This window comes from Micromys minutus (genome assembly GCF_963924665.1).
Source record: "Micromys minutus genome assembly, chromosome: 1".
Lineage (NCBI taxonomy): Eukaryota > Metazoa > Chordata > Mammalia > Rodentia > Muridae > Micromys > Micromys minutus.
In genome coordinates this window covers 22,917,419-22,938,876 of record NC_137969.1, presented here as the reverse complement: position 1 = coordinate 22,938,876, position 21,458 = coordinate 22,917,419, and the positions used below count along the sequence as shown (strand labels likewise).

The 21,458-nt window shown below is 51.9% G+C and overlaps 1 protein-coding gene across 1 annotated transcript; it reads right to left on the bottom strand.

Annotated features, from left to right (window-relative positions):
* Window positions 1-30: 30 nt before the first annotated feature.
* NSG1 (neuronal vesicle trafficking associated 1) lies at window positions 31-21,161 on the bottom strand. The gene is made up of 5 exons (XM_080919661.1): window positions 21,090-21,161; window positions 20,571-20,725; window positions 17,393-17,509; window positions 6,846-6,956; window positions 31-1,069 (listed from the first exon to the last, which is right to left on the bottom strand). Exons 2-5 carry the CDS (start codon window positions 20,697-20,699, stop codon window positions 869-871), a joined length of 558 nt encoding a protein of 185 aa, XP_080775787.1. The 5' UTR covers window positions 20,700-20,725; window positions 21,090-21,161; the 3' UTR covers window positions 31-868.
* Between the last annotated feature and the right edge of the window lie 297 nt (window positions 21,162-21,458).

Sequence of the window (21,458 nt, the reverse complement as noted above, 5' to 3'; positions counted from 1 at the left end):
TACTCTATTTGCAAGGTGCCACATCAGCCCCCCACCAGCCATCCTGCCCCTTTCCCACAGCACAGGAGTCACATCTGTTCACAGAATAAAAGCTAAAGTAGCCCTGGATTACCCAAAATTACGTTTTCACTTTGCCCACTGGCTAATAAAACAAAACAAAACAAAACAGTCAAAACTGCACCTGCATTCAGGGCTGTACGTGCAAATATATTCATACCAGGAAAGAAAGAGCCAGTGGGCCTTCTTCCTATCTAGCACATCACCAGCAGACAGCCCACCCACAGAAAACAGGCCCAGAGCCGGCTCCTCCCACCCCCATCCTTGTGCTCTGCTCACGGGATGTACCAAAGAGAACCTCCTCCCAGAACTGCCCTGGCAGGGCTTGCGCCACGGTGCACACCTTCCCTCCTCTGCGCCACCCTGCAGTGCACCTTGGCGGTCAGCACCGCCACCAGCAAAGCACAGGATCACTTTAGATATGGCTATGGAGTAAGGTCTGCAGATAGCAAAGGGGCATAAAAGAAAATGGGAAACCACCAAAGCACTGTTCTGATGGCCAGACCCCTGGCATAGCCAGTGTAAATCACCTTTTGACAGTGTCCAGTGAATCCCAGTGAAGGAGCTAAATGAAGATTCCTCAGCATGGACAGTGGCATCAAGCTCTCTAAGCAATGCTGAGATGCACTTGTTCTTATGCCTGTGGGTGGTTCGCAGCAAGTTTTTATTTGCAAAGCAGCATTAGCAAACAGAAGCAATTGCACCGTAAATGAGTAATCTCTAAATTATCGGTAATTATATTTAATGAAATGTCCCTCAAAGTCCCTTTGTTGCCTTCAAGTGACACATTGTAAAGAACCTGCCCCGCTCGCTAAGCTGACTTCTCTGCAGCTTCGGTCTCCTGTTCCGACAGCTTCTCTTCTGACAGAACCGACATCCATGGTGACACTGAGCGGGTGATGCTCTGCTTAGCCAGGTTGTAGTGGTTTATGACAGTGTAAAATTTCTCCCGGGCGCTGGAGTCTTGCTCCGTGTAGTAGCTCTCCAAGCCTTCTGGGATGCACTGGGTGTTCTGTAAGACAGAGGCCGTGGAGATGCAGTAGGCACAAGGGATGCCAGCATGTGTCTGCAGTTACTGTCCCCCAGTAGCTCCTAAGCATCTCCCATGAGCTTGCAGGAAGAAACACTACCATGGACAAGAGGGGTGGGGCCTGCCCTCAGAGGGACAGCTGTGCAGAAGATGGCTGTGCTGCAGTGCGCTCCCAGGATAAAGGCAACGGGCACCGGGCCTCCCTTCACACTCATCTATTAGAAGCAAGGACACCTTGGACACGCCTACAAACAGCCCCACGGAAATAAAAGGAGAGCACTGAGTAGGGCTTTCTTGGGGGGGTAGTGAAATGGCTCAGTGGGTAAAGGTCCTTGCTATCAAATCGGGCAACCCTAGTTCAACCTCAGGAACTTCATGGTAGGAGAGAATTAGCTCCTTCCTGCAGATGACCCTCCAAGCTGAGCCATCCAGTTAGCATAGCAGCCGATGACTGCATTTCTGACCTGCCTCATAGCCCTAGGAGGTCCTAGGAACTAACACCAAGCCAAAGAAATCTGAATGGTGGTAACAAGTAGCTTTGGAGCTGGCTCCCAAAGAACAGTTGTCCCCACCAGTTGTCCACATCTCCCCTTCTCAGCCATCAGTTACTGTCCAGAGGACAAAAGCCATGGGGCAGGGAAAGATTGAACCAGAACTCCAGATGACTGACTCCCTCAACTGCCTTCCATTTGGACTTCTGAGACCAGCAATAAGCGTCCCATCCTGTTGAAGACACTGTTCCTCATGCCCAGCCATTTAAAACTTGTCATGCCAATTCTGCACGGATGGGAATCTGAGACCCCACAGTTGGCTACCACCTGTCATTTGGGAGTTTTAGATCCAGACACCCATCTTTTTAAGCCTAAGGTAGCTTACCAGATCTGTGCTGAGGCCATATGTATTCCAAGTGTCTCCCTGGGGAGTCTGAGTCCAGCCAAGGCTACAGCCCAGGTACAAGAAAGCCCTTCTGGTTTTCACCCGTTATACACAATGCTGAGTTGCTTTCCCTCTTCCCTCAGATGACCTAGTCCCTCTAGCTCTGGACCCAGGTTAGCTCACTAGTGTAGTGGGCAGGTAGCCCAAGATACCGGCAAGGGAGTTCCTAGGAACTTTGTGTTGCCTGAGTCTGAAAACCAAGGGCAGGTTTGTGGGACAACCCAATTGGATGCCCTGTCCTAGAGAATGTCCTGCAGTCTCAAACCTTCTTTCCTTCCTCTTGCAGTGAATGAAGAAACTACAGTGTGCACCCACACACAGGCCTCCTTTTTCCTACACCCAGGTTTTTAAAGTACTTTCAGGCCAATTCTCTCACGGTGAGGTTCATGCTTCTTGGTCCATTTTATAGATGGAAAAGTGGAGCCTTGATAAGTGACGAGGCTTCAAGAAGCTAATATGAGAACCACACACATCTAGGAACACAGTTCCAGCTGGGACCTCCTGTCATCGTTGTCGACCACTACAGAAGGGCCATCCATCCAGGGTGTTGAACCCAGATTCCCCCACCCAACTCAAGGGCATAAAAAATGTGACCTTGTCTACCACCGCCATCTTTAGTTCAATCAGCACTTGTGAGTTCCTGCCTTAATACACATGGCCTCGTGTGCAGACCACCTGTACTTCCTGGTGTAGCAGCTCCCATACTGACAGCCCCTCTCAGCCCTCAGAGGTGGAGGTGCAGCAGCTCAGTGGGAGCATGAGATGACACCTCTAATCCCTGGCTGCTAGGTTCAGTGAGACACCCTATCCTAAAAGAGGATCGAGAAAGGTAATTGAGACATAAGACACAAGACTGTGTGTGTGTGTGTGTGTGTGTGTGTGTGTGTGTGTGTGTGTGCGCGCGCGCGTGTGTGTGTGAATGGAACCAGGGTGCAGGGTGCTGTCTGCAGCATGGTCCACTCTCTGAATCCAGATTTACTTGACATCACTCTGCTACTGCTTGGTGTCACGAGGCTGAGCATAAAGAAAGGAGACTATGATCATGGAGAGCAGCCATCTGGGTAGATCTGGATACTTCTTATGGAGGGTCCTGTTCTTTCAGAGTAAGCCCTCCTAAGGACCTCTTACATAGAGCCTGCTGTAGTGTAAGGCCTTGGACTGTGGGGAGTGGTCAGCAGGTGGCTAAAAACATGGCACATCCTAATACACAGGCAGTGATGAACTTAGCCATGCTGGTCACTCTCCAAGGTCCAATTGGCCTCCTCAGGAGGCGTAGAGGGCGGAATGTAAAGAATCCTGGTAGAGCTGCCACCATGCAGGGCTTGCGGGTCATCGCTTGTGAATGGTAAGATGAGAATGTTGACACTGCAGGGCCCAGTGAGCACTCGGGATCCTCTGAAAATGTCAATGTGGTTCCAGGTTCAAGGCCACACCCCTAACAGCTCAGACTGCCTTGGGTGTCATTTCTGGGCTGTCATCCCTTGAGCCTCTCCTTAGAAGTGTGTCCACCCCTGGTGAGGTAGATAGTGATGTAAAGGACCAGCCCTTGTCTGTGGAGAGGGGTCCCAGCAGCTCACTAGACCCTAAGGTATAAAGCTTAGAAAGGCCTGCAGGCTCCTGGGAGTGCTGAGAGCTAGTTCAGAAGAGACCACAAAGCACTAGAGGGCACAGCACCCCAAGGGCTGGCACTGCCTGAAGCTGAGTGCTACAGACAAAAACCTAGCTTTGGGTTCAGACCACAATCCTAGCTGAGATCTCAAGTGGCCTTTAGAACCCCAGTCCCCTCATCTTTAAAATAGGGCTAATGTGCCATATAGCCAGGATGCTTCTGCTGTTAGGATGAAAGTCGGGGTGGGATGGCTCAGAATGTAGCCAAAGATGATAAACAGAACAGATTAAATGCCCCAAGCACCCTTCAGAATAGTCTAGTGTCCTGATCCTAGCCTGCACAAGGAACCCCCTACAGTGCAGAAGAAAATGGCTTTGTAGGCCAGCTGGGACTCTACAGCTGACCAAGCTCCTGTAGCCTGCAGCGCCATCAACTGTCCTTACACATACCCCTTTCTAGTCTTTGGAGAAGTGGAAGGAAGGTTGTGGAAAGGACTCTTGTCCAGTCTGGCACACACAGAGAGCACGGGACCCTGCTAAAGTTTTGCATGCATCCAAGACCTGAGGAGCAAGATGTCAGGACAGGCGCAGGCTTGGGGGCAGCTGGGAAACGGCTCTGCCATCCAGGCACCTGGCTGAGAGGACAACAGGTATTGTCTGACACCTCCCACAAAACATGGCCACCAGAAGATACTGAGAGGCCCTCTGAGGGGCTGATGGTGTCAAGAACCTAAGAAGGAGCTGGGGGCACAGATCAGTCTGTACCCAGGTAGAGAAAGGTTCTCACACACCCTTTTGGTAAGTGAATTTAAGTGTAAAGCCTCAGTCACCTGTGAGGGTGTCTTGGAAGGAGCATGATTGTCCCATGGCCTGGACTAGGACTACTGTGGAGGATGGTAGGGTCTAGCTATAACCCAGGCTACTTCTGCCTGAGTGCTAGGACTCAAGGCACATACACGTCACTACCCTGGCTCTGTCTACCTTTTAGCTGCCTCTGCACACATCTCAGTTTGAGCCATTTGGCTGCTTGGTAAGACTCAGGCTTCTGGGGTTCTCTTCGCCCCAGGCATCCTGTCCTGCAGATTCCCCAGCTCAGCTGGTACACTTAACAGAGGTCCCTAGATAATACATGCTGAAGAGGTGAAGGAACTTAAGGGCATGGCCTTGGGCCTCTGACCCATGTTTCCCATTGGTAAAGGGGAAGACGCACCCCCATTAGGGTCTCTAGGTGGCCATTCAGGGCGAGTGTGACTCATAGACCTCGTGACCTGCCCTCTGCTCCAGGTAGATGTGGAATGTGCATATGCCTAAATACAGAAAAGGAGGAAAGCTTCCTGCACCCACCTCACTGTATCATCCAGACCACCACCACCATCACCTGCCGCCATTAAAACACTGCTGGAAAATGTGCAAGCCCATAGCAATGCACTTCCAGACCTGCCTATGGAGTTCTGGATTCCCAAGAGATCCGATCAGCAATCCCTGTAGAGCCTTTTATACATGCAGATCCCTGGTCTCCCCCAACACTGCTAGGGATCTGATCCGAAGTCAGCTTGGGACCAGGCCTCCATTTTCTTCATTGTCACCCTTCTGTACCAGCTTCTCACGCAGAACTTGGGTTTACTGAGTGGAACCAACAGTTTTAGCTTCTCTGCTGGGCAAGGAGCCTGCCCCAGACCAGAGACAGTGTGCCAGGCAGAAAACCCAGGACAGCTCTGTGGTTTGTGGAGTGCTGGCCTGTCATCTGTGACAGTGGCTGCGGTAGAGAGCTATCTCCTGCCCCTACTGTTTCCCACAGAGATGCCGCTGCCCCTTATGATGTCACCCCAGGTCATCCAGCTGCATCTGTCCCTTCTGACCTCCATCTGTCTTCCTGTCTATCCACAGTCACCATCTGTGCCAGCCATCCAGACTGATCCCTGTCCCACTGCAGCAGCCTCTTCTGTCAGCACACTGTCTGCCTCTGCCAATGTCCAGGCGACCCCAGGGACCATCCTCATCACACCCCCTTCTCTGGGGCCCTTACTAGGAACACAGGGTGCTGAGCCATGTACAGTCTCGCTGTATTTTGGCCTCTCTCCCAGATGCCACCAAATGCACCCCAACCCACCTGCCACTCTCTCCATCTCCTGCTTTTCCCTATGTTCCAGAAGCTGTCCCAGGACAGACCACCTTCTAGAAAGGGCAGACTCAAGTCCCCCTCGCTCGGCATACACACGTCTGCCCTCCTGCCCATCTCGTGTTCCTTCAACCAGCGGCGTTGGGAAGGTGGGGGTCTTGGCTCCTGGGTGTAGCTTAGCAACCCTGAGCAATTAGAGTTCCAATGTGGCAGGATCCCACAACCACTGCAGGAGGAAGAGCGGAAAGGCAGAAGCCCTGTAGGACCTTGTAGTGTGCAGGAGACAGGGGATCCTGTCGGTGGCATGTGAACCTTCAGCTCTTCTAACTTGTTCTGCTAAGGCATTGCAGTTGGACCTCAGCAAAACCCAGACACATCCATCCAGCAAGGATCCACAAGTGGTGCAGGCTAGCACACACTTCAGGGCCTGCTCTGTTCACACTCTAGCACACACTTTCAGGGCCTGCTCTGTTCACACTCTAGCACACACTTTCAGGGCCTGCTCTGTTCACACTCTAGCCTTGCACAGGACCATTTCCCGTCAGCTCTGGAAAGTTCAGAACCAGAGTGAGTGGGACATGGAAGCTTCTAGCAAGTGGGCTACACCTCTGCGCTGCTCCATCTCCTACCTGTGCCCTGTCTTCCCTCCCTTCCTTAGTTCTCTGTGTAAATGCATCTGTGCCAATAACAGGCTCATGGGAAGGAGGCATAGAAGCAGAGAACATTTCCATGTGTGCAGGTGCCAACATGGCCCCTGCAGCAGAACCCACCGGACAATCCAAAAGGTAAACGGTCCCCTTTTTGTGGCTTGGGGCAGGGCTTTCCTCTTGATCATTGCACCCTAATCCTACCAGGTACTGAATGGGAGTGTCAGCCTGCCACTTTTCTGCCCCCACCCCGGGAGGAGGGAGACTCTTTCCCAGAGACAAGCCAGGGATTTCCTCCCCAGTGACCCCCACAGTTCTTTCTGCCTCCTTGCCGGGCTGCCTGGGCAGGGTCTTCAGCAAGGACCCTCCCACTGAAGATTCACAGGACTGGGGAGGAAAGAGGCTCTAAGGCATCCCGGAGGCTGGGCGATGGGATGCAAGGCCTTACCTTCAAGACAAAGCCATCGGGGCAAGCACGGTCATACTTGTACACTTTGTAGACGACCAGGAAGACGACACAGGTGAGGAAGGCCAGGGCAAAGAGGACCAGCACAGAGACCTGTGGAAAGAGGCAGAAAACACCTTGGGACTGGGAAGACAGGTGACTGACAGGTGCAGCAATCATACACACAGAGGTATGTGCGCCTGCACAGAGCCTGGGACATCACCTTGGACTGGTCGTTTTGTATGGCTCTAATTTTTCAACACATCCACATTTCAGCATGTGTTTCTAGCATTCCAGGCTACCAGGAAAGCTCTGTGCACAGACTCAGGAAAGCCGTGGCATTGGCCGCATGACTCCCAGGCAACTCGGGCCCTCGACAGAGAAGTGGGGCTGGAGCAAGATCTCAACCCAGGCCACCTCACCCAGAAACACTGCCTGGCAGGAATCCACCCTGCCAGGGAGCCAGCTGCCTGCTTCTCCTCTCACTGTCCCTGCCTACAGGGCTGAGTCCTGGAGGTGCTGCACACCTGTAACCCAGGTACTTCAGGAGGATCAGAAATTCAAGGTCATTCCCAACTACATAGCAAATTCAAGGCCAGTCTGAGCTAATTGATATCCTGCCTCAAAATAAGATAAGATAGGGCCAGAGAGATGGCTCGGTGGTTAAGAGTACTGACTGTTCTTCCAGAGGTCCCGAGTTCAAATCCCAGCAACCACGTGGTGGCTCACAACCATTTATCTGTAATGAGATCTGATGCCCTCTTCTGGTGTGTCTGAAGACAGCTACAGTGTACTTATATATAATAAATAAATAAATCTTTAAAAAATGGCAAGATGGCACCATGGGTAAAGGTGTTTACCACCAAGGCTGATTGATGATGACCTGGGTTCAATCCTAGGGACCCACATAGTAGGAGAAAACTGACTCCTGAAAGTGTTCTTCTCTATGTCTCTGTCTCTCTGTTTCTGTGTGTCTCTCACACACAAAGATAATTAATATTGTACTATTTTAATACTCTTTAATTGTTTGATATTTAAAAAATGATAAAGCCAGGGGATAATGGCTGTCAGCCTTACAGGTATCTGTAAAATGACAAAACAGAGTACCAGGAAAATGCCCCCAGGCCCTCACTGGAGTGCACAGTGTGCCCAGCCCAAGTGTCTGGGGCTGGGGCCTCATTTGGAAATGAGCTTTTGCACGTGGGTTGTGTTCAGATGAGGTCGTTAGCTTGTCAAGTCTGACCAGTGTCCTTACAAGAAAAGAAACTGAGGCAGAGACACACACTAGAGGGAACATCATGTGATCATGTGAAGATGGCGGCTGGAATAATGCATCTCTACCTCAAATCAGCCCCAGAGACAGCGGTAGCTCCACAACGGGACTCTGAGATAGTGTCCCATAGACACTGTAACTTCAGACCTCTCTTGCCTCTAGAAACCTGAGAACATCGGGCCCCGCCTTGTGGTGGTTTGTTCAGGCAGCTACAAGATCTGTGCTAAGAAGCACAGCCTGGATCACCTTCTTTGAGACAGTTCTCACACACATTTCTTCTGCAGGCACCCCAACCTTTTTCAAATCCCACTTCGTGTCTTCTCATTTTTCTACCCCTCACAGCCCTGGCCAGTCTCTGGACCCTAGGGAAGGTTTGGAACACCCCAGCCTTGTTCTGAACACCAGTTATAGGGACAGGCACCAAATAACAAATCACGAGCTCCTTCCTGACTCCAGGGAATAGAGTGTGTCCCAGTTTGGAGACCTTCATGACCTCCTCTCCTCCCCCACATACACATACATACTCATGAGACAATTGGTAATATTCTAGAAAACAGAACAAAATGACTGAGTCAGATATCTGCAATCCCTTCAGGTTTGGGAAGTCTCCCTGAGGCCTTCTCTGCAAGGATGAAGGGATAGTCCATCTCCAGGAGAGTTAGACCACTAACTATTCATCCTCCAATCAACTGCAGGACAGAGGAACCAAAGAGACATGAATGAGCTACCCCTTCACAGCAGGGGCAGGAAGGAAGATGCCCGAGACGGGCACCCCTTGTGACCCTCGGTCTCTCATCTACGAAGCCGAGGTTCCAGCTCCATGCTGATGTTTATGGTCTGCAAGAGATCACAGCGGGCACACAGTGGGCACACCAAGCCCTTTTACCTACTGTTACAGTCTCCATGCAGAAGCTGAAAAGCCTTGATGTCACACTTGGCTCATGTCAAAGGCCTAGATATCAAAGATGACAAAGGCCTTCATCTGGACCATCAGGATCCCAGGAGAGCTAGGAACCCAGGAGGGGCCATGAAGGAGGATATAAGGAAGCTTCTCAACAATGACCTGGACCAGGCACAAGCCAGCCTCGATCATGGCTGTATATTAACATCATGGGAGCCCCACCCAAAGCAGTGACAGTGGCTATCAGGAGTGAGAGATGGACATCAAAATTGCTGAATGGTGCCCAAGTAATCCTTGTGCTTGGCCTGAGTGAAAGCTATGGGAACAGAGAGTCCCACTGGGCAGAATTCCTGTAACCTGGGGCTACTGAGCTAGCGTTTAGGTTTGAACATTAAAGTGTTCTTCTACAATGCCTCTTGTCGAAGACTTAGTCACTGGCTGGTAGAGCTCCTGAGGTGAACGGGTAATTGTATGGGTGCCAATGTTATCAGTGAATTACTCCATGGACAGGTTCATTGCTGAATACTCTCAGGAGGTAGGGCCTGGTTAGAACATGTGGGCACGGGGGTGGGGGTGGGGCTTTGAAGGGGCATCTTGTCCCTGACCCCTTGCCCCACACCAGCTTCCTGGATGCCATGTCTGAGCAGCTAGGCCTCACTAGACCCTCTCCATTACGATGTTTTTCCTGGGCACAGCAATAAAGGTTTACCACCTTGAAACAAGCAAACAGAAACATGGGCTTGTAATCCCAGCACTGGGAAGACAGAGATAGGAGGATACGGCCACCTAGCGTAGCATGATTGTTGATTTCCGAGGCAGAGAGAAATCCAGGGGAACCTTCATTGCCTCATCGGTGTCCTCTGAAGAGTGTCAGGGTGATTCAGGGACATGGGGGACAGTGGAATGAAGGTACAGAAACAGGCAAGGAACCGATCCCCAGAGCCCCACCACAGCCCAAGCTGGACACAGCCCACCTCCACATGAGTACTTATTAGGCAGGTCCCTGGCACTTAGAACCAACCTAAGAATTGTCCACGCAGCAGACACAGCATGAACATGGTTTACAGGGGTCCAGGTATTTGGGGTTTAATTAAATAAATAATCTCACACACAGGATGGGGCCATACGCAGTATAGCTTTGTCCTTTGTATTCTGAGGAGGCCTAGAGAGCTGCAGGCTTCCAGACCAGGCTAACCCCGACCCTTCTCAGCCAGGGACGAAACCTAGAGACTCCTTTGACAAGAAAGGAGTTGACTCACAAATGGCTGCCCTCTGAGCCATTTCCCTCCCAGATACAGGGGAAATAGTGCCTGGGTCCACTTTTTATTTTGAGACAAGGCCTCATTAAGTTGCCTGGGTTGGCCATGAACTGGCTGGCAGTCCTCTTGTCCCAGCCTCACAGCTGACTGGATCCGCAGGACATGAAGGCCACCTACTGCCATAATTTTCAAATCAGACAAATGTATGTCAAATCAGAAGGAAAAAAATTAATACAGCAAGGAGTATATAACAATCTGACTAGACCTGTCTCTAGACCAAGCCTGTCACCATCTGCTTTTCTCTTTATGACGGAGCCTGTGAGACCAAAGCACCTTCCGCCCAGAAGGTCCTACCTTCTCCCACCTTAGGAGTCCCCGAGTAGTCCGGGAACCTTTGCAGGTGACCTGGCATGAGCTACCCAAAGTGTCTATCTCAGGAGCTGGCTGAGCAGCCTGCATATTCCACTGCATCACCCTGGTGTCATCTCAGTAAAGGCAAGTAAGTGTCACAAGAGAGGCAGGACACAGAGGCAACTCTGACTACTCTAGAGACCTCCTGGAGGAGCATCGGCCTCAAGGGATAAAGAGTTCATTGGGAGGTAAGAGAAAGGGAGGTGATCAGAGAGGCCTGCAGGATCAGAAACCATGGTGACCAGCTGCATCATGACCCAGCAGGAGTGGCAACATGAGCCAGCTGCTTGAGCTGCCCATTGGCACATCAAGGAGCTGGAGTCTAGACTAGTCCTCAGTGTGGCAAGACCAAAAGAAACAGGTCAATATGGCCAGGCATCAGAGAAATGCAAATCACACTACAAAAAGATGCTACACTACACTGTAATGGCTGTACCAAGAGCTGGGGATGTACAGAGGAGACCCTGGAACCCTGATAGCAATGAAAAATGATGGCCCTGATATAAGAAACAGTGGCAGTTTCACAACATATAAACTACAAAAATTACCATGGCAACCAGCAATCTTACTCATGGGTATTCACCTACAAGAATGAAAAACAGGCCTTCAAGCAAAAGTTTATACAAAGAAACACTATGGCTGAGTGGATAAATAAAATGTGGTATGCCCACACAACAGAATATTACTTGGCCTTCAAAAGGAATAAAGTTCTGATTCATACTATAACAGATGAACCTTGACCATGTGATGCTGAGCAAAAGGCAGACATGAAAGCTTGCACAGTGTAGGGCCCACTTCTGTTCTGGATCTCAACAAAGGACACCATGGAGTAGTAAACTGACCAGTGGCTGTCAGGGGCTGTAGGGAGGTGAGGCTCACTGCTTCGTAGTTTGGGTCAGCTTCTGAGATAATGAAATGTTCTGAAACTTGACAGTGTGACAGTTGGCAACTGTCTAATGTCACTAAACTATATTTTGAAATGGTGAGTTTTATATCTGTTTTTTAACCACTAATTTTTTAATGGACCAGAGGAGGAAAGAAAGTCTGAGTGTGACCCTGGATGCTGGTATCTCCAAGCCAGAGCAGCCCTGTGAAGGAGGTCGGCAGGCTCTGAGGAGCGTTTCCTGGAAAGAAACAGTGAGGAACAGATTGTGTGTCCCTTGGTGAGACTAAGGAGGAGACGGGGCTCAGGGTGTGACCCAGTAAGGATGATGAGGAGAGGGGGTTCAGGGTGTGACCCCAGTAAAGATGAGGAAAGGGGGTTCAGGGTGTGACCCAGTAAGGATGATGAGGAGATGGGGCTCAGTGTGTGACCCAGTAAGGATGAGGAGAAGAGGGGGTTCAGGGTGTGACCCCAGTAAGGATGAGGAGAGGGTGCTCAAGGTATGACCCCAGTAAGGACGAGGAGGAGAAGAGGGGGCTCAAGGTGTGACCCCAGTAAAGATGAGGAGGAGGAGAGGAGGTTCAGGGTGTGACCCCAGTAAGGATGAGGAGGAGGAGAGGAGGTTCAGAGTATGACCCAGTGAGGATGATGAGAAGAGGGGGGTTCAGGGTGTGACCCCAGTAAGGATGAGGAGAAGAGGGGGTTCAGTGAGATCCCAGTGAAGCAGGGAGGGTGATTAGACCCAGCATGGTGGCCAAGTACTGCTCAGCATCTCCCCCCACTTAGCCTTCTGCCTTCCACCCAAGTTTCACAGTCTAGGCATGGGTTACAGTCACCAGCAGCCAAGGCAGTGGCTCTCATGGTACTTCCTTCCCCCCAGGCATAAACCATCAGAATCGCAGCCAGGAAGAGCAGGAGAGACACTCATAACCACACAGATATGGGGTGGGTGTCCTGGGATGTGGGTCTGAATCCTGTGTTCATCCCTGTTACAGCTGACCTTGGGGCTGCCCCTTAACAAGAAGAGCAAGGACAAAAAAGACAAGGCTCAGGAAGGGCTCGGGCTGAGCAGGTCGATGGCTGGCGCTAGGTCACTTACGGTCTCTGTCCTCCATCCTCAGGGGGAAGGGAAAGGAGAGAAACCTTTTGCTGACTAATGCAGTACAGGAAAGGAAAGGAAAAAAAATATCTCTGGGAATGAATCTTGAAGCCTCCAAGTGTTTACAGAATTAAGTATTTTAGGTACCATAGAGAAGAGAACATAGACACGTACCCCAAGGTGGTTCAACCCATGCTTTTTAAAGTTGGGAAGAAGCCCCCTCTCCTCAGCTGAACCCAGAATCTGTGGGTTCTGCCGCTGCAGGTGTGGGTGGTCCCAGCTGCAGGTCATCGGGGCATTTAAGCAAATTTCTAATGAATGAACACCCTCCCCACCCCCATACTCTACTGGCCGTAGAAAAATTGCATCACCGTTTATAAACAGTTAACAAGTGTGACTTAGAACCTGCCATGGGGATTATTAGGGAGTGTGCAAAGCAGGCACACAGGAAGCTCAAGGTCACTAAGGACAAGAGAGAAAGAAACAAACCACCCACAGCATCATTTGCAACAGCATGCCAAGGGACACCTGCACTGCAGCATCCACTTTGAGGACCATCCTTAAGTGGCCTCTCCTAAGGTATCCTACCCGCCTCTCACTGACCTTGAAAGGCAACCATGAGCAAGGCTGGCCTTAGAATTTCTCAAGGTGGTGCCAGAGAGGTCTGTGGCTCCATCCCCAAACCCTTATCTAGCCGGGAGAGTAAGTGGACCTCAGAAGACTGGGTCCTCTTCAGCCTGGCAGCCACAAAGCACAGGGAGCAGAAGAGAACCTGGCAAAACCTTCCGAGTCGGCCTCATTGTGGAGCGTCCATCTTCCGGGACATTAAGAAGTAGCCCAACGGCCCATTGCACACTACCTGCACAAGTGGGAAAGCAGTTTTGTTTTGTTTGGAATGTTTAGGTTTAGCTCGTTTGAGCAACAGCCTAGCCTACCATTTACTCTCAGTGTTAAAAACACCTCTGCTTAATTAAATGGCTGCTCTCTCCGTTGACTCAAGCCTCACTGGAGGCCTAGGCTTTTGGCTGCCACAGGGTGATTCATCCTGCTGTCCCTGTGTAGCGATCTTATGAAGCCTAGCCCACACCCCCTGCACCAGCTGTTACCTAGCAACCAACCTAGCAACCTTGCAGCCAAGAGATTAACCCTCCAGTGATAACCACAGTGTGATACCCAAAAAAGACACCTGGTTTCAAGGTTGTCCTCTGAAGCTGAGATGGGCACACCTTAGCAATACAAATAAAGGACAAAGAGGCTCATGTGCACACAACTTATCTGTTGCTTCAAGATCTAAAAGGCAGGAGCTCCTTCCCTGGATTTACACACATACAGAAGAAAAGATCCAAACTATCACCACCAGAATGATATACTGTTCCTACTACCAACGGAGATTCAGAGGGTGGGTCTCTGATTCCAGATATCCTGTTCCTTCCCCAAACCCCCATGTTCAAAAAAGACCCTGCTTCCTGACTAAGGATGGCCATCTGCTGAACCTATGACAACTGTCCAAGCATCCCCTATAGAGAGCACACCCCCATTCATGGCCCGGTTAAAAGGCCTGATCAGGAGAGCTACCTGGCTGTTAGGGAGCCCACAGGGACACCCTGGAAATCATGCCAAACCCCTTCCACAGGAGTCTACCCGAATGATGGATGAGTCACTGTTTACTTAGCCAGCTCTTCCTGAGAGTGCGGTAAGCGCCAGAGAGATGGTATCGAGGACTCCGACAGGGCTGGCACAGGCTTCTCTTAAGTGCTGTCTGCACACACAGGCCCTACGTCTTCATTTTTGGCCAGTATTTCTATCTCAGGGGGCTGCTATGGCCTGGTTTCCTTTTCAAGGTTATGAGCTAGGTCAAGGGGCCTCTGCTTCAAGAGACCAATTCTTCAGTGCCTGCTTGGGATATCAGATCACATCACAGGGCCCATGCCCAGAGAGAGGTATAGACTAGTCCAGCTTCTTAAAAGAGGACGGCTGGAAGGGGAGGGGCTGGGAGTTGTGACACAGAAACAAGACATCAGAGGGAAAAAAAGGACACTTTTTCAGGGGTGTCATCCAGCTCAGCTGCCTGAAGGAGACCAGGGTTCTGTGGGGTGCAAGGAAATAGTGGTAGTTGTCCGACGGGCTAAGTCAGCAGAGGAAAGGTGTGTAGTAAATGACACTCTTGCAAACCTGTGTCCTCTAATGCCACAACCCAAGAGCAGGCTTCCGCCATTACAATCTCCCCCTGATTACCATGGGGAGAGAGATGGCATCCTACTTCCTGAATCTGCTGTGGCATCAACAAGGTTAAAAGGCTTGCTTCTGTAAGCAACACCTCCTGACACAGGGCGGCAGGAACTTGAAGTAAGCTCATCTCTGGGAACCTCAGTACGAAAGGAGAGGGAGGGGACAGATTCCTGCCTGAGGCTGGAGCTCAGATCGTGGGAGTTCATAATGGGTGTGCTGGTTTTAGAACCCAAGATGAGGGGAGTCCCAGCTGTATTGGGGGTGAATCATAAAGAAGGTGCAAAAGCTAGGCTTAGGGAAACACTGATGTCCTTTTGAGACCAGGCAATACTGCACTGTGGAGCAATCCTCTAGTGGGCCCCCCACTGTATTCAGTCTCTTCCCAGACCCCTGGGAGAAAGCAAGAGAGGTGAGGTAGGCCTCCTGAGACCCGCAGCCTTCCACAGGGATGGTAGAGACTGTCTGAGGCCTTCCTGGGTCTTCTGAGCCCTGGGGTTCTGGGCAACAAAAGCCAGGTAACCAGGCAGAGGCCCAGCAATGACTGCCTATAGCCCTGGGGCCAAATCTGCGTCACTTGTGCCTTAGGCAAGAGACCTAGGGACCCGTCTCAGGTGAGCGTGTGAGAAAAACACAAACCAAGAACACCAAAGGGAACAGAGCCTGGCACACAGAGACATTCAATAGATGGGAAGGATATTTGGCTACCATACTACTCTCTGACCTAAAGTTTGACGGGGACAAAAATCCAATCAGACACAAGAAACCAGGACATGTTCAGACAAGATGACATTCAGACAGTGTAGCTTTGACATTCAGGTCTGATCCTGTACCTGATCCCAAGTACTCATGATGCTGATGGGGCAGGGGGGAATGTCACCAAATGGCAACCATGCTGATCCCATAGTAGAACAGAGATGCTGACCTCAAGTCAATCCATCTTAATCCTGGCCATGAACCTCAAACATGTTAAGAGCCACCCCCTGATCCAGGAAGAGCAGCTCAGTATACCTGACACCCTTCCATACCCACAGGGATGCAGACACATAGCCCTGCACTTCTGAGCCTCAGGCCCCTATTGGAAAAGCATACCTGTTACTAGCAGGGACTAGGAAGGTGGCTGGAAAAGTCAGATGCATCCTCCATACCTTAGGCAAGGGGCTTGGGGACCTGCATAGGCGCAGTAAGCATGGGAGAAAAACAGAACCCAAGAACACCAGAGGGGACAGAGCCTGGCATATAGAGACAGTCAACAGAAGGAGTGAATATCTGGGTACCATACTCACTGACCAGCACCACCAGGGACATAGAGGATAGTGACACTCACGGAACACACTGTACCAGGAAGACCCAGACAACAGTGAGAAGCAACAGGAAGCAGAAGGGAAGTTGTATTACAAACTCCACGAAAACACTCTGCTTTTCTGGATTCCCTTGTAACTGTGAACTGGGGTTGGTTCCCAAGCCTGTCCTCTGTAGTTCCCATGATCACCCAAGAACTAAGCAAGAGATAATACAGATGCTCTATGATGTGCCAAGAGTGAGTCGCACTGGCACACCCATGAATAGATTGCTCATACATCCTAGTGGATGACCATCCATTCACCCAAAACCATTTATTAAGGTCTGAGGATGGCTTCCAACTAACCCCTTTGAACCTGGGCCACAGGCACCATTTTCTTTTCTCTTACATCTTTCCTGAAGAGTGAGGTTGCCAGAATACCAACATCCCACCTTGTTCCTAGGCAGATAGCAGATTTAAAGGACACGCACCCTTGCTGTGAGGGAGGCCCCTCCTACCAGAGCTCACTGGCACTTCAACCCTTTCAGCAGCCATTGCTGGGGGGACAGCAGGAGGTGAAGAAAGATTGGAGGTTGAACACATGGGCTCTGCAGCCAGACAGAGAGAGCTGGGACCAATGAGCCTGCTGTCCCCTCCCCAATCTGGCGAGGTGGGATGTAAGAGAGAGCCTAGCACCCCCAAGAATTACAGAAGACATCCTTGGAGACCAACTCTCATTTATATGGGAGCCTAACCCAAAGAGCAGTACCCGCCCCACCCCCATGTGCTGTGATGTAGGAGAGTACCCTGTTCATGCAGCAGCCCTTGGAGGAGCTTACAAAGGCACAGCGCCCTGCCTGCATAGGTAGGAAGAAGTGTCTTGGGCTGTCTGCTTCCTTCCTGCAACTGTCAGGCAAATATTTCCATGTTTGGCAAATGTTGGTTCACGTTTATTGCCTTCACCTAAAGGGAAGTTCATGGGTGGGTTTTCCCTGTTATAAAAATAAACAATATCTGATTATTTTGGAGGATGAGGCAAAGAAAAAAGGAAAAAAAAACCAAAAAACAAAAAACCAAAACAATGGAGAGCCGGGTTGGGACTGGAGACTGTTGGGTCTGCACAGCATCCTGTTTCTGTTCCTCTAAAAGACCTCTCTGCAGCCTGGCAGATGCCTCCCGGCCTAAGGGCAGCAGCAGCTCAGCCTGGACCACTCACCTTAAACCTCTCGGTGACGCCCTCGGTGATGCTGACGGTGAACTCGGCTATCTTGGGAGGACGCGCTTTCCCTTTCTTACGGTCAGGCTCGTACTCAGTCTTAGTTTTCACAACGACCTTATCCAGGAAACAGAGAGGTATATGGTCAGCGGTGAGCCAGATGTGTTCAGACACATCTGTCCTGAGCAGGTGGGTCTATCTAGGACTGTCAAGTTCAGCGATACCCACCATCCCTCCAGGCAGGGAGAATGGCTTCCACTGAGAACTCTCCAGGTAGGCGCTCTCAGAGACATTGCTATAGCCCTCCCAGAAGAAACACAGAACTGGGGCAGAAGTGATGCTCACTAGTCAAGGCCACAGGAACAGTGGCTGGCAGACCGAGCACCCACTGCAGAAGAGGACACCTCTATTCTCCTGCTGGCCTTTCTGTGCTACCCACCTGCAGGACATGAGTGTCACGGTGGGGGGGGGGACCTGAACAACTGTCTAGCACCTAAGAACTAGGGCCTGAAAGTAAACTCCCCTGGGGAGCCTCTTGGACTACAGAGCATGGAGGGTCTCTCCCCCCGTAAACCTGGAAGCCCATTTGATCTGCCCTGTGCTAACTTCCCTTCAGCCCTGCCAACGTAACACCATCCTGGGAACCCATACTACGTTCTGCAGGAACATTCCCAGTTTGGTCTCCCCACTTCTGCCCTCTGTTGGACACCCAATGCCTGTCTGTTTCCCTTGGACAGGGAGAGTAAGGGTCAAGGAGTTAACCAACTTCTAGTCCCCAAACTCACACCCAAGGACAGGTGCCCAGCAGTGGCTATGGGCTAGGAGAGAACCACGCACCCCTACACTTCTCCTGGAGGGAGGATGTCCTTTGTTGTCCCATGGTTTGGGAGACATCCACTTGCCCCCGACAATAGGACAAGGGGAACTGAGTGACTCAGGACAGGTCCCAAGCAAGTGACTGGGGGACTCTCCAGCCATGACCTGTGGAACCAGTGGTCTTAGTGACTGTAGCCTATACCTGTCATTGAGCTAGAGAGCCCTGAGCTTCAGTGTATTCTGTCAGATTTCACTCCCAGCATGCCGCTCTCCTCACATAGACAGGGGGTATCCACCCCGTCGAGGCGTCATATTCCAAGGCAGCACTGAGCACTGGCTTGCTGCCCTCACATGCCAGCTGCACCCTTGCAGCCTCGTGACCTTGAGCACATTCTTGGACCTACTTCATTTGACCATGAATACAGAAGCTGTCTTCATTCCTACCTGGAGGCTGTAGGGCCCATGCCATCGAAATTGTAAGAGTGAGGACATCTGTGGCCTCTTAGCCCACCTAGATTCAAACCATTATCTACCACTAATGGGCAGGTGACCTTGGACAGGTCTGTTAAAACCTAGCCCTTCAGTGCTGTCTGTCAAATGAGGGCCATGGTAGTGGTTGCCTAGCAGCGGTGTGGGCAATTTGAAGTTTGAACCTAGGAAAGTGCACAGGACAATGCCTGGTGGGGCAAGTGTACCTAAGTGGTGTCAGGCAAGGCTATGTCCCTGATGTGCATGGCAGCCCTCAGCTCCAGTTCATATTCTCAGGTGGTCACAACCTGGTTCTCAGAAGTCACATCCCCCCACCTCTCTGAAACAGAGCTGGTGTGAGAGGGGTCCAGTTATAATAAGCACAGTAAACACAAGGCTAGGAACTTCTAGGAGGCTGGTGACCTTCAGCATCATGACCTTGGGTGCATTTGGTGAACTCTGGGAATCTGTCTCCTTTTCAGTGACTTTGGAAGCCTTCTAGCTCAAGGACCTGATCCCACAGGGATACCCTTTTCTGGAGCATCCCCATCAGTTACCTCAAGAGAGGGGAGACTCAGTACCTCACAGAGCCACCTAGCCTACTCCTGAGCAACAGGACGGGCTGGCAGAATGTGGGAGCAGCCTGAAGCCCTCCTCCTTGCAGCCGACCATGCCAGGCAGTTCTGGAATGGAACACGGGGAAGGCAAAAGGATGCTGGGCCGAGCTGAGGGAATCGCCTGATAAAGGTGCTGCTTCAGGACAGAGTTCCTGGCACAGGTTTCTGGTGCTCCTTGGCTGCACGTATCAAGGCAGGAGGGTTTGGGAGATAGGGACCAAGTTCTGACACCCCGCCATAGGGTATAAGTCAAAAACTCAACAGCCCCATCCCTCTTATGAAGTCCATTCTGGTCAAACGCTGTGCCACGGGGTACACAGGTTCATGCCACTCCGAGTATGAACAGCTGATGTCCCTTTCCCAAAGGGAAACACCTGCTGGCAGCCCCCTTCCCGGTTTGCCATCTCCCCCACCCCACCCTCAAAAGAAAAAAAAAAAAAAAAAAACAGACAATAGAATCAGAGGAATGAAACCACTTTGGGAAGCTAAGCTTAGGAGCGAAAGAAACCTCCACCAGCCACCATTGAAGGCCCACTGTAGGTCTCTTCTCTATCGAATTCTAAGGCAACCCAATGAACACAGAGCCTGGAGCCAGAGACTCTTTATCGGGAAAGAAATGAAGACAATGAATTGTAAAGCGTGCGGGAAGAGTGAGCCTGCTCCTTTGTGTGTTGGGACTGTGGATCCAGGGCGTGTAGCTTTACAGTAGTGTGCAGTGATGCTATCTTCTACTTTAAGGGTAGAATTGGCTTTTAAAAATCATGTCTTGAAAATGGCTTTGTGGAGCAATGATACCCCACCGTATGCTGTGTTTAAGAGAGGAGTCTTTAAGTCGGGGGGGGGGGGATCTCATCAGGATGAAGATGGTCATGGTTATGCTAGCATTGCTGAGCTCAAGCTCAGGTCTGGAGATGTCACAAAAGGAACAAAGAGGAACAAGCACACACCCAGTGAGACAAGGCACAAGGACCAGGTGCCTGACCACCTAGACTATGGTACCAACCAGCAATGCTCTCACAAGACTCCCTCCCAAATCAAGAGGGGGGCTTCTTCTGAGGAGTCCTGCTGAGACAAAGGGGTCATCTACGGAAGGGGGGGGGACCTCCAGCATCACCAAACCCACAATCACAAGGGTACATTCTGCTCATCCTGCCTTCCTCCCCCTTGCTGAGCCCGCCTCCATCTCTCAAGGAGCACAAGGCATTTCTTTTGTTTCAGTTGCAGCAGAAGATTTAGGGGTGCACACTCAGCAGCGCGGGAATGTCGGGGGCTCATACCTTATCTGGGGGTGGGAACTGCAGCTGGTTGACATCGAGGGGTGTCATCAGAGGAATGGTGTCGAAGCCATCCTCCAGCAGTGGCTGCTTGGTGCCCTTCTCTGCGAAATTGTTCCCCAACTTCACCATGGTTGCAAAAGACACGAGGCTGCGGCCTGCAGAGGGAGGGCCGCGAGGGGGTCAGGGCGAGCCGTAGCCCGGCCGGGGCGGGGCACAGCCAGGAGGACTCCGCACACCCACCCCGCGCTGTCCCCGCGGCCGCCGTCCCCGCCTGATCTCCCCAGAGACGTGGCTGGGACTCGGCGATCGCAGCTAGGTCAGAGTCTCAGGCTGTGTATTGACTGACATTTCTAGACTCCCATCCCGCAGGGCGCATCGCGGCCGGGTGAGGGGATGCCACCCGTGCCCAGTCTTTCTGGACGCGTCCCCTGTCAGGTGGCGCTGGCCTCCTGCGGGTCTCCCGCGGCCCTCTGCTTCAGAGATGCTCGGCTACCCGCCCCATTCGCCACCCGCACTCACCCCACGCCCGGCTCCGGCAGATCTGGGCTTCAAGCGCGCTCCGAGGCTCCGCGTCGCCCGCTCCCGCGCACAGCAATGGCGGAGGCGGCGCCGCGGCCGGGGAATCAGCGATTGGGTTCTGTGCCTCCCGCCTCCGCGCGCCGCCTCCTTCCTGCCGTTCCCGGGGGCCGCGCGCGGGAGTGCGCGTGGGGCCGCGCCGATGCGCCTCCGCCTTGACGCAGCGCCGTCCGCGCGCGGATCGGTCGCACAAAGGAGCACGCGGCTGCGGTGGGGGGTCCCCCGGGGACCCCGCGCACGCCCCGACCGGAGGAAGGAGACTCCGGATGCCTGACTCAGGGAATACCCGGGCGGGCTGCGCAACCCTGGGGC

Coding starts and splice junctions, on each gene's coding strand:
- NSG1 (XM_080919661.1), bottom strand. CDS start 20,699: ATGGTGAAGTTGGGGAACAATTTCGCAGAGAAGGGCACCAAGCAGCCA. Junction 6,957..17,392: donor GCGTCACCGAGAGGTTTAAG/GTGAGTGGTCCA, acceptor CTCTTTCCACAG/GTCTCTGTGCTGGTCCTCTT. Junction 1,070..6,845: donor CCGATGGCTTTGTCTTGAAG/GTAAGGCCTTGC, acceptor TCTGTCTTACAG/AACACCCAGTGCATCCCAGA.